Here is a 13,868-nt window from a genome sequence, read left to right as displayed (position 1 = left end):
TTTAATCTCATTTTACATAATAATTATTATAATGTAAACATTTTTCCTTTTTACATTGTTTTTTTTTATGGTAAACACCATTCATAGATTGGCTTTACTGTTTGTTTTTTCCCACACATTCTAAATCTGTATATATCTCTTCTTTGTTTGAATTAATTATATGTTGCATTAGAAGGTATATAGGTAATATTTTTAAACTAAATGGGCCTGTAATTAAATATTAATTCAAACTTACCAAAAAATGCCAAGTCAGCAAAGAAATTATTTGTGTTATATCTGTGTTAACGATAAAATTACTGCTTCGGGTAGCAAACGATAGACGCGTATATCAACTTAAAATTGTCGTTTGCGCACCATCACATGTGGGAATTGTGACATGATACATGAAAAGAACAATGAATCAAACAAGTAAACACAGAGACTTGGAGTATTATATGTACATAATGAAAGAACTTTATACATATATTATGTGTAAAGATAAGGAAAATATTGTAAGGCTAACGTTTAAAAATTACAACCTCTAGTTTATTATGAACAAATTTCGTTACTTTTCATGTATTTGAATATTGTTTTTTCTATTAAAATAAAGCAATGTGTACCTTACGTTATAATTCGCTATTAAATCTACCTAAAATAAACTGTAGAATTAGTGGATATGGATAGTAAATAGTTATTTATAAGAAATTTTTGATAACGAGAAACGCTTTGAAACTTTCCAGGATCGTTGTAAAATAGTTCGGTAATAAAAATATTCTGTAGAGATGTGCAACCTAACGCCATATTGGTTTTGATAGTGACGTCATTTGTTTCTTTAATGGTTAGTTTTAAAAACATTCTAAGTATTTTTCTTCTACGTCTTTCAAGTTCTGTTTTACATTTGACGATGCTAGCTGTTCCTCACCTAATTGAAAGTAAAGGTTCAATTATCAACGTTTCAAGCGTTCTCAGCAAAAGGCGAGTAAGTAGTCTAATATGTAAGAGCCAGTGAAAAATTACAGATTGTGGTTTGATTGAAACGTGGTATGAAATGATATATTTTTTATTACTTTTCAGTGTGTAATTTATCTTGTTTCGCTTCTTAATATCATGTTAATTTATCCCGTAATTTTTATCACAGTCGTATTTATCGCGAGTTTTTAATCATAAAATATTTTGGAACTCTCACTGTTAGCGTCAAGTTGGGTCGTAATGCTCAATAAACATTAAAGAAGTTAAACTAACTTGATAGCTCTTGTCAGATTTAGTTAACTCTGTTGTAGTTTATAAAACTAAAGATGGTAAATTGTTACTTTTCATATTGTAACAGTAGTTACAATAATTTTTATTAGTACTTTATATTTAATTTTATTACAGAGTCCGTGTATTCTAACTTCAATCTTTAAGGTTGTTGTTAGTGTAAGTTTCACAACTGACTGAAGAAATGTCAAACTCAACTAATGGTTTCTTTCAGTATTAGTTTAAAGAGTTCGTAAATATTTTGTTTTGCCCATTGAGCGATAACAACCGCCCACCAACGTTAATATACGAATGTAATATTACTACACCGTATTAAATGTGTAACAGATTATTCTAAATACAATTTACTGGTGTATTGTCAATACACTGTATAATCACTATAAACGTAACCTAGGTTTTTATATTATTTACTAAAATAAGAGTGAATATTCCTTAAAATAATCTCGATTGTTTATTACTTTTTGAACTATTTTTTGTCTTAATATAATTTTACACCCTTACACAACTTCTTCTTGATGATAGTTTCAAATAAAAAAAAATTAAAAAGCTGGTAGCAGTGTCTATATTAAAAGCAGTGTAACGTATACCAGAGAATATTTATCTGGTTATTTATCACCGATTGGATTGTCTTTAAAATTTTGTTATTTTTCCAGACCTTGCTCCCAAACAAATCAGAGTGAACTCAGTAAGGTAAGTGTGTTTTATGTGTTCCTAACCTATATTCAAAAAAGTGATCGTATATATATTAATTTTTAATATGATTTATTTAAAACTGGGCTCAGTTTATTGTTTGTCGTATTCGCATTGTGAATCTGAGGTATAGGCGGTGAGTATTTTGTTTTGATATCCTATTGTGTCACATGTCATATACATGTTGGGAACGATGGTGTTTATCACAACGATCTTCTGTGTTCTATTTGAATAGCTGTGCACGTAGGGAAACCTTAACATTCACTTTTATAATAACTGGAGAACAGGAACTAATCACACTGTAATTTACATTTCAAAACATTACGTTACTTAAATAATATAAATGTAGATTTATTGTATCTTATTGTTGAGTGTCTCTTAACATGAATGAAATACTCAGGAATTGCTTTTTGTGGTGGATGGTACACGTAGCTTAGAGCTTTGACTCTGAGTGGAACCAAGAATGTAACACAATTAACCTTTCCAAAATTATTGAAATAATATAAATTGTTAGACTAAATAAAACTATTCCCATCACTGGGGAAGGATACTTTTGTTTTTACTGTTCAAAATTTTTGATTGTTGAAAATTGTGCTCCATAAAGAATGTTTGAGTTTTAAGAGCTCTTTGTTTATACACAATAGGAAGGGGAAGTGCTCTTTAGGAATTCAGGGAAGAGATATCTTTCTTCACCTATTTGAGGAATCTATGCCTTCTCAAGTCTCTTGCACTTGCCATCACTGACCTCAAAGTTTATGATTAGCAGTCATAGATGATCCTACTATAGTTACCCAAGTGTTGGCGGTGGGTGTTGTTGATTAGTCTATGAGCTCAAAATTATGTACAGCTAATGAAGGTTTGTAGAGCTGTAAGTTTAGGTTGATGCTGAATTTGTAAAAAAATAGTCTTCCAGTTTTGATCTATGTGTTTATTATCTGAAGTCAGTTGATCAGTGAGAATTTTGATCTGTTTCCAGATCCGAAAACAATACAATTATTTTTTGAGGAGATACCCAGCTCCTGATAAATTAACGAAAGATGAAATTAAAGTATTTTATGAATGCTTCATAAATTCTGGAGTACTGTAATCGCAACTGAACAAAAGTACGATTAATTACAAACAAGATAAGATATTAGTTATTCTCTATTGTTTGAATTATTAGTTACCCTGTTAATTACTGTCGGAAAGATCTGACGTTCGAGATGTGATGTTGCTTAACACGTTCTGCACTATCAGCTATGGACCCGTGACGTTGTAGCACTGAATCCCGTTTTACAAATCAAAGTTCAACTAAGCCTTTTTTGATGATGTATGCTATTTGCTATGTGACTTTCTATTAACCAGGAGGACAACACTACAAGTGTTTTATCTGGCCAGTTAGACTGATCTGATGCCTAAGATACCATTCAGGTTGTGAGTTCCACTTCACTTATTTATTAAAATATATTTTATATTTTTGTAAACGGTCTTCAAATGAGAAAAATGTAGGAAGTTCGCAGAATGAAATTTTCAATTAATATACAGATTTCATTGGAATTTCACGTAATCACACATGAAAGGTGTCACACTCAAGACTATACATGTATTACACACTCTATTTATAAATGATTATTTAATAGGATATCTATATTTATATTTAGTTTGATTTATGTTATTAGTTTTAATTTATTTTCTTCGTACTTCTAATACGTTGAACGTATAATGTTTTTGATCTGTGAGAATTTATAAAGAATATAATAGTTTGGTTGGGGTTACCCAGCTGTTAAAGTTTGTAAGTATGGTTTTAAATATTTCACATGCTAATGTTCTCTACTTATTTTTATTTTGCAGTCCTGGAGTTATTGAAACAAAAATAGTCTCAACTGTTGGATTAAACACAAAGGAAGTACGTGAAAAGTGAATCAGTTTGTTGGTATATAGCTGTAAAGTTATATTTATAATTTATTTAAAGTTAGAAAAAGTCAGTAGATTCACAGAAAATACTGTACATTATTGGTAATTAAAATCAAAGATATAGTGTGACATCCACCGTAAATTATTGGCATTTGTTAGAATATTTGTGTTATTGCTGTTTACTATTGTTTGTAATCCAAATGCTACTAGGAATGTTCTAACCAACTAAGTGATGGGTCCGTAAGCTTTTCGGTTCATGAGTGTGTTTCCTTACAATTATGGCACGTCTGTGTTATCTTCAGTCTTCATCAAGAGGAATCGAGCCGATGGTATTTGGGTTGTAAATCCGAAGACTTACTGGTCCGTAAACAGTGTACAAAAATGTACAATTTTCTATTGATCTTGGAGTTATGAAAAGCTTATTACCTTTCATAAACCTAAAGTATTTCTCCACAATCATCATAAGATGTTGCAAATGTTGGTTTTATTTATTTACAGAAATTAATTGTTCAGTTTCAAGTTTGTTTGTTTGTTTATCTGATCTCAGGGCCCTGTTAGATAGTGTGTGGGTTTGTACCATACTGATAACAATCATACTGGTTTACAATAAATTAATAATTTTAACATTGAATATAACATATCATAAATACATTTGTTTGAGTGATAAATTATAATTAATTTGTATAACGTACAACAGTCATTAAAATACCGAAATCAAACCAGAATAAAAACTAACTCGGGATATTTATTTTAAACCTTACACCAGATACACACACACCACAATTTTCAACTGCATTACAGAAGTTTCTCTGATATGTTCGTTTAGTTGAAAAAATCATAAATATATATGTAAGTACAATTTACATATGGACTTATTTTGCGCTTGTTAACATTGAAACTTAACGTTACATGCAATGAAATATCTTTAATCCTGTATATTACAGATAATGGAAAAAGCAGCCCAGTCATATCCGCTTGGTCGTGGGGGACAACGCAAGAGGTCGACAATGCAATCGCTTTTCTCGCTTATTGCGAAGCTTTGTCAAAAACAGTAGAAACCCTGGTGATAGATGGCGCTAAAACTGTCTCTTCCAAATAAGTTTGTTTTTGTTTTTCTTCTACAACAGTAAAACCTAAGTTACTAATTTATTCCGTATGTTCTTTATTTGTGTGATGGTAGTTAAGGTGGTGATTTAACTGATCTAAGTCTATTGGTTGACTGTTCTGATCTTTTTAACATTTGTTTTTATTTTTAGAGTAATATATTTTTTTGCTTTAATGTTCGATTACTAAAACAGTTCTAACATAGAAATACTACTTTTATTGCAGCGTGTCTAATGGGGGTTGATGTTTTAATTGATCATTTTAAAAACGTGAACGTGTTTAAAACGGTTACATTCTAAACAATTTCCACGCGAGTGAGCAATCAAACGTTGGCCGGTATGGCTGAATAACAATGTAGTCCAACAGTGTGATTTGACTGCGTTCAAAATATTTAGAACGTTACATTTCTATACTGTAACAAAATATGACATTCCAGTTAATACCAAATTTATTCAAAAACCAGGCACAAAACTGAGGTCTATACTATGTAAAAACTACACTGACAAACACCACACCAACATTATTTATAAAATACAATGTGATAACTGCCACGACTTCTATATTGGAGAAACAAGTAGAAAAATGGAAACCAGATTCAAAGAACATAAAAAGTCACCTTCACACGTTTTCGAACATTGCAAGTCAAATAAACACAACATAACCATAGAAAACACTCAAATACTAAATAAAGAAACAAACATAAACAAACGCAAAATTAAAGAAGCCTTACTTATACAACAACTTAAACCCAAAATAAACCAATATAAAGGAACGCCTTTATACCTATATTAATATAATAAAATAAATAAAATTATATATTCAAACATCTAATACCGCCCTCTACAATTCGATACACAGTTACACAACACCTTTCAAACATGTGGTCAGCTTCCGGTCAGTTACCTCTTTCTTTGTGAACCTGACGATGACCGAAGAAGGTCGAAACGTTGTTCGCTCTTCTATATAAAATATTTTCTCAACCCAAACGAGCCGTTTTTGCATATAAATTTTTCAACAAGTGGGTTTTTCGACATCACTGATTATTATTTCATCACGGCAATTGTACGAGAAGTGTAAGTTTTTGTGTTTTTCTCAGTGTATTTGTACTTACCTGTTACCATTATGTCTGAACTAGCATACCGTACACCACTATTAACAGTACACTCTCACACGATCGTTAAGAAACTAAGAAATTTAAACTAACGAATTATTAATAGAAGAAATGACACTTATTTTCTTCAACAATGTAGAAAAGAACAACTAACCCCTAATTTTGTAAAGGTAAAACTTTCAAAAAAATTTTAATAATACACAAACATTATCCAAAATTTACAGAAAAAACTACTTAAAGCCATGTTGAACACAAAATACAAAATACTACATGACTTACAAAAACAAAAAATGAATCTAGACCATCAACTGGCATGCTGCATTAAACCAGAGATTTACGGACTTATACAACGAAACATAAACCAAATCAATACTAAGAACGACAGAGACAAAAAGATCTGCCACAACAAAAAACTAGAAAAATTAAGATGCAAACAACAGAAAAGACACCAAAACGACAAACTGTTGACTAACCTCATAATTAACAGATCCGACCGTCAATTAAACACAGACGAGAAACATCTACTTAACAAAGGACTCAACTTTGCAATAGCACCTAGGTACATTCCAACCATAGAAATCAAAACATGTTTAGAAGACCTAGCCAGGAGACTTGTGATACTTTCTACAGAGAAGAAAAACAAGGAAACAACCAAACACAACCAACAGAAAGAAGACAACTTAGATAATTTTATTGACATCCAACAGCCAAACTTCCCAGGTAAAATTACAAATTTATATTTTCCAGAAACACCTAAAAACAACATCTTAAACGATTTTTTCAAAGAATTTTCTCACAAAACCATCAACATAATTTCACAAAACAGAAAACTAAAAAACAACCTTACAAAAAGAGACATTAATTCCATTAAAAAACCTAAAACAAGACAAAAACATAAAAATTCTAAAAGCAGATAAAGGTAACGCTATAGTCATAATGAACACGAATGAATACATCCAAAAAATGAATAACATCCTATCAGACACGAATAAATTTAAACCAATACACACAAATCCAACAAAGACACACGAGACGCAACTGAACAAATTACTACTACGAATGAAAAAAGCCAACACAATATCACAAACACTTTATTCCTACCTACGTAAAACCGACTCACGCACACCGCAAATATACGGCATCCCCAAACCTCATAAACCAGATTGTCCATTACGACCAATAATGTCCATATATGAATCGTTTAATTACAATCTTGGTAAATACATAGCATGGGCATTCTCCAAATATGTAACATCAGCCAGCTCATTCATCAAAGGCTCTTTTAATTTAAAGTCTAATCTAAATCAACTTAATCATAAAGCCTTAATGGCCAGTTTCGATGTTATATCCCTCTTTACAGAAGTTCCAACCCATGAAGCCTGCAAGATAGCCTTAGAACTCTATATCCGAGACCCTAACCCAACTATAGAAATTCCCAGTAACCAGCTAGCAACCCTCATAGAATTCACCACGATAAAGACAAACTTCATGTTCAACAACCAAAACTATATACAAACAAATGGCCTAAGCATGGGCAACCCAGTATCACCAGTTCTAACCAATATTTTTATGACACAAGTTGAAACACAAGCAATTAACACAGCATTACATCCACCACTATACTGGTACAGATATGTAGATGACACGGTTGCGGGATTCAAATCTACAGAACACATACTTAATTTTTTCAATCACATTAACTCTATACATCCCAACATTAACTTCACATGTGAACAGGAAGAAAGCAATCAAATATCAATTCTTAACCTCAAAATTACAAGAACTGACACACAATTCAAAACAGAAATCCAACGAAAAATCACCCATACTGGACTATACATTCCTTGGGACTCAGCACATGAAACAAAACAAAACTCAACATACTAAGAAACCAAATAAACACAGCCATAAAACTATGTTCACCAGATAAAATTAACGATGAATTAGACAAAATAAAACAATACTTCATCAACATCAATAAGTTTCCTCCACAAACCGTAGAAAACATTATACGCACACACCGAGACAGAAAGCAAAATCAACCAACTAAAGTAAATACAGCTCACGAATAAAAAAACCACGAAACCATATACTGCTGTATACCATATATTCCTGACATCAGCAAACAAATAACCAACATTTGGCAAAAATTAGTAACAAAATATGACATTCCAGTTAATACCAGATTTATTCAAAAACCAGGCACAAAACTGAGGTCTATAATATGTAAAAACTACACTGACAAACACCACACCAACATTATTTATAAAATACAATGTGATAACTGCCACGATTTCTATATTGGAGAAACAAGTAGAAAAATGGAAACCAGATTCAAAGAACATAAAAAGTCACCTTCACACGTTTTCGAACATTGCAAGTCAAATAAACACAACATAACCATAGAAAACACTCAAATACTAAATAAAGAAACAAACATAAACAAACGCAAAATTAAAGAAGCCTTACTTATACAACAACTTAAACCCAAAATAAACCAATATAAAGGAACGCCTTTATACCTATATTAATATAATAAAATAAATAAAATTATATATTCAAACATCTAATACCGCCCTCTACATTTCGACACACAGTTACACAACCCCTTTCAAACATGTGGTCAGCTTCCGGTCAGTTACCTCTTTCTTTGTGAACCTGACGATGATCGAAGAAAGTCGAAACGTTGTTCGCTCTTCTATGTAAAATATTTTCTCAACCCAAACGAGCCGTTTTTGCATATAAAAGAGTATTTATAGTTCTGCAGAAAGGAACTACAGTTGTATATACAATTTTGTGTAATAGAAACTTCAATAGTATTTATACTTGTATCGAATAGACATGATTATATTAACAAATAATATGTTACCCTGGTTTGTATTTACTTTGATCCAGCGTAAAATATTATTCTTAGCCTGGGAACAAACCACATGGTTAATAAAAAGCTTTTTCTGCTGGTAGTTCAACATAACCAGAAAGTTTCCATATGTTGCTGACTGTATAGAGGGATTGAAATTGTTTAATTTTATACGTCAATCTACATAAACATTCTGCATTCTACATATGGGAACAATTCACGTAATTAGTAAAGGCTAACTTTCCTGGTAGATGTGCCAGACCAGTAAACTGTTATATGTTACAACAGATGTGTAGAAGTGTTGAACTTTTCTCAGTTAATTCTTGGATGTCGAAATATTATACTAGAGTAGAACCAAGCCAGTGTTCACTTTAGGTGTAGATACATAATCTCCTGGTGGCGCGATATACAAACTATTGACATTCTGTCAGTTTACATTGTCGAAGAAAATATATTAATTTACAGAGATGGCTGAAATCACAATACTGAGCCTTTAATAATCAATCGTTTATATTCAAACTTTAGTATTAATCTATCACCCACCACCTGCAATTCAATCAATCTGGTACTTCAGTCGTATTTATAGTTCTATAGTACAAACACTACAATTGTATTTACAACTGTATATCATAGACACAACAAGTGAATTTACAAATGTCACGTGACGGGGTCGTCGACTGACATTCGGGCAGACCAAGTGTGTTGAATCTGTTTAGCCGTTGGAGCTTCAACTACAGGGAGGCTCGTAAGTCCCAACCCATCTATATATCTTATGTATCCAGTGTATCTGTGTGCTGTCTCTCATTCTCGCTGCATATTACTATGCGACGCCATGTTCTGTGAGACATTTTCCTCAACATAGCAGGAGTTATTGTTCCAAATGCCGCGGTAACACAGCTGCCTTCAACTCATCATTAGTATTACAACGTTGTTTAGACATAATGTCCTTTATGTATCCCCAAAGAGACTTGTCACATGTTGTCAAGTCCGGAATTCGTGCGGAATGGGTGCCGGGGATGTTACAGAACCACGACAAATCCATTTGTCTGGAAAAGTGTCACTAAGATAATTTCGCACAGTGAGGGCATAATGAGCTGGAGCTCCATCTTGTTGAAACCAAATCTCCTCTCTGATACTAAGTTCATCGAGTTTCGGTATAAACCATTGTTGTAACATATTTAGATGTAAGGTATGGTTTACTAGCCCGTCAAAGAAGTATGGTCCAATACCATGATGTGCATTAAGTGCTGCACACATCGTGACATGCGGAGTGTTGTGTTCAATTTCTTCATAATAATGAGGATTCTCCTTTGTTCCAAAGTAAACATTTCGTGCTCGACTCGAACAGTAAATTGCACACTCGTCCGTAAACATCACCTTCCCTCGAGAAGGGATCGAATTGAAGATTCGCAGTAACTCATCACACGTCAGTTTCCTATTTTCTCTATCAGCATCACTTAGTTCATTCACAAATGTGGGTCGCCATGCTTTAACTCCCATATCCTTTTTTGATAAATGTCTGCATGGTTGCTCGCGGAATACCAAGTTCAGCTGATCTTTTCCTTGTCGACATTAATGGTGAGTTAATTACTGACTCTTCCACACCAGCACATGACTCTCTACGTTTAACTGGTCTTCCTGAATGAGGTGCATCCTTAATATTGCCAGTTTCAAACAATTTGCTCTCCCAATTTAACATCGTTTTTCATGTTGGTGGGTCCTTATTGAATCTTTCTCTAAATTTGCCAGTTATTGTATCCAGGGTGTCACCAGTATTCTTGCGCTCAGGTACCCACGTACTTGTCACAATACGCTCTTCAAGTGTAAATGGGCTTACATCGGCCTTATTTCTCTGAAAAAAAGAAACAATTTATAATGCATGCGTAATTGAATATAACATAATAACATATGGATGGGTAGGGATTTACGGGCCACCCTGTAATACTACCAGCTGTCACGTGCAAATTTGTTTTTTACTTGAGGATGTCGTGACGAATGGAGCTCAAAAGCACTAACTCAAACTTATTTATTAATTATGCCATTTGCTGTTACGTATAAACCTTCTGTCTGGTCAGTAGTTTAAAATTAAAAACAGTTATACATGGCACTTTAACATCTGTCTACAACAAGGTTCCATTCAAGTTGTAGTTTCTATTTCCTTATAATAATGGACTTTGTACCCTTAGAAAGTTAGTAAAATTTAATGAATAAAATTTTAAAGCAGTAATATTGTAATAAATATTTTTATTTACTATTTCACGTAAACCTACACAAATCTGTGTATGACCGTTCTTACATTTAATGAGATATTCTTAACAGCGTTCACTATCAATAATTTGGTAAATCTTGTGTGACTGAACACTTCAATTTGACTGTCACACTTAAAGCACATCCAAGGCCACAAAGATTCACTCTCTGGACAAACTATCTCAGACTGCTCCTGGTCCCTTATATAAAATACACATTAATCTCTTAACTCATCTATAAAGCACAACCAATAGGATATCCAAATGTATTTTCACTTTAATCTGAAGTATTAGTTGCAATTTTTATTCACCATGGTACTAACAGTTTTTAATATGAAGTGTCGTTTGAAACATATGTGAATTTGAATACAATCGAATACTGTGATTGATGTCATCTGCTCCACAGTGACACAATGACGTGCTGGAGCTCACACCACTAAAACCCGTGTTTCGATGTCCATGGTGGGTAGAGCACAAATAGCTAATTAATTCCAAACAACCAGCCATTCAAACTGATGTAACCAACAGTTACGTTTTGTAACTCAAATAGTTATATGATAAATAAGTCTACATCTCTACAGTGCTTTATTATAGACACAATGGTTACTATACATCAAATGATGCTTTGAATATAAATTGACCATTCAACAACATTATTTGCTGAATGTAACTTTTACGTCTGTTATAAAATACTGTGGTGATATGAAGTTCACTGACATCCCTTCGTGTGACAGTGTCAGAACCTGAGAATAACCGAAGTCTCGCCAGGAAATGTTTTATGGAGCCAATTTTTATTTATTATATAACAAGTGACATCACACCCTAGAAAGATAGTAGACACAAAACACAAAAGACAAAATAATTTAAAGTGTGTGATGAACCATGAAATACGTTTGTCCCTTATGTTACAGATTATATTTTCAGTTTTACATTTGGTGAAAAGGAGACCGGGTAGGCTATCACAGTGATGTCTGCGACTCATTTCAGCTCAGGGAAAACTATCTTCGACCCACAAAGTACTAACTTTGAGATCATGACAACTGATTTTCGAGCTTCGAACAGGAATTTTTACATAAACACTTTCTGGTATTATTATAATGTTCCAAATAGTAAACACATTTACCTGCAAGTAGTTCTGACACTTAATTGGTCATTTTTTCCCGATTCTTTGGCAACACTAAAATACAGTTTCAGACAAAGTAAGTAAATTAGCAGCCTTCTCACTTGTATTCATACTTACACTTTTGAAATAGATACTACATCAAAGTCCCGACTTTTTTTCTTGGCAGTTTTGTACATGATAATGTAAACATTCGCCTAAGCTTATCCCATGCTGTGACAACGACAATCTGTCATTAACAATATCAGTTCGGTCTCTCTAAAGATAAATTAGTAATTCTTGTTATGACCTTGAGAGCGTAACTTGTGGTTAGCATAAACAGGAACGTTTCTCAACATATATCTCTTCTAAGGAAATCTCTGTTATATAATAATGTTTTATATTTTTTGTGAATATAAATCACATTTTTCCTTAATACTAATAATTGCTCAATGCTTAATACGTTTGAAATGTCAGAAAATGCTTCAATAAACATCATATACATTCTTTAATAAATCAGGTAAATTATGCAGAGATACTTAATAAACACAAGACATAACTAACACTTCAAATTAATGTTTGAAGTCTAAATAAATATTTAAATTATTAATTAACCATACGACCTGCCACTATTGGTTTATTCAGTCGTACTTATATTTATCATATCTGTGGTGTCAAAGTAGTATTTCCGCTTTAAAAACAAATCTTATCAAACACTAACAGTCTAGACATTAAGTAAATGTGTAAATCAATATATGTATGTATATACTGTTAAGGTACGTTCATACGAAGCTGAAAGTGACGACTATATACAGTCAAGTGAAAAAGTTAGGACACCCTATGAAAGTCTCTGTATTTTTGAAACATTTTTGGATATATAGATATTTAACTCTCAATTTCAACAGCACTGAGAGTTTATAGGAGTATAACCAAATAATTAAAACTGAAGAAAAGACTTTAAGATTTTCTGTAAATGTAATTCTACAAAAATGTATTTTCTAACTGAGGAAAAAGTTAAAACACCCTACCCCCTAATAGTTAATGTTACTCCCTTTGTCTGAAATAACTGTAGTGAGACACTTCTTGTAGCCATCAACCAATCTCTGACATCGGTCTGAAGAAAGTTTGCCCCACTCCTCAATGCGGAATTCTTTCAGCTGTGAGATGTTTGAGGGGTTTCTGCATGTACAGCCCGTTTCAAGTCACCTCACAGCATCTCAATAAGATTAAGACCTGGGCTTTGACTCGCCATTCCAGGACACTACAACAGGTGTTGGAGGGTCCAGTTTTGCTTCAACTTTAATTTTCTTACAGATGGTCTCACATGAGACCACCCTCTGATACACGGTAGAATTCATGGTAGATTCTATGATTGTGAGCTGTCCAGGTCTTGCAGCAAAGCAGCCCCAAACCATGACACTTCCACTTCCATGCTTCACAATTGGTATGAAGTTCTTTTCCTGTAATGCTATATTTGGTTTACGCCAAACATGTCCTCTGTTTTGGTGTCCAAATAGTTCAATTTTGGAATCATCTGTCCAAAGAACATTATTCCAGAAGTCCTGGTCTTTGTCAACATTCTCTCTGGCAAACTACAGTCTGGGTTTAATGTTTCTCTTAGAGAGCAAAGGT

At 33.0% G+C, this 13,868-nt stretch overlaps 2 protein-coding genes across 6 annotated transcripts in view; one reads left to right on the top strand and one right to left on the bottom strand.

Annotated features, from left to right (window-relative positions):
• The first annotated feature begins 3,093 nt into the window (after positions 1-3,093).
• LOC143257277 (putative oxidoreductase YhdF) overlaps positions 3,094-13,868 on the top strand; it is a 28,732-nt gene continuing 17,957 nt past the window's right edge. For 4 of the 5 annotated variants that reach the window (XR_013031760.1, XM_076515719.1, XM_076515714.1 and 1 more), the window contains exons 1-3: positions 3,094-3,339; positions 3,757-3,811; positions 4,764-4,918. The gene's annotated coding sequence lies outside the window, so the exon portion shown is untranslated. The remainder of the gene's footprint in view (positions 3,340-3,756; positions 3,812-4,763; positions 4,919-13,868) is intronic. The other variant, XM_076515715.1, reaches the window with a different exon arrangement.
• Positions 9,873-10,391, bottom strand: LOC143257876 (uncharacterized). Its single transcript, XM_076516902.1, has one exon. The coding sequence runs from the start codon at positions 10,389-10,391 to the stop codon at positions 9,873-9,875; it is 519 nt and encodes a 172-aa protein (XP_076373017.1).

Source organism: Tachypleus tridentatus, chromosome 7, assembly GCF_004210375.1.
Source record: "Tachypleus tridentatus isolate NWPU-2018 chromosome 7, ASM421037v1, whole genome shotgun sequence".
NCBI classification, from domain to species: Eukaryota; Metazoa; Arthropoda; class Merostomata; order Xiphosura; family Limulidae; genus Tachypleus; species Tachypleus tridentatus.
Note: the sequence above shows the minus strand (reverse complement) of the source record. Positions and strands in the feature narration are given on the sequence as shown.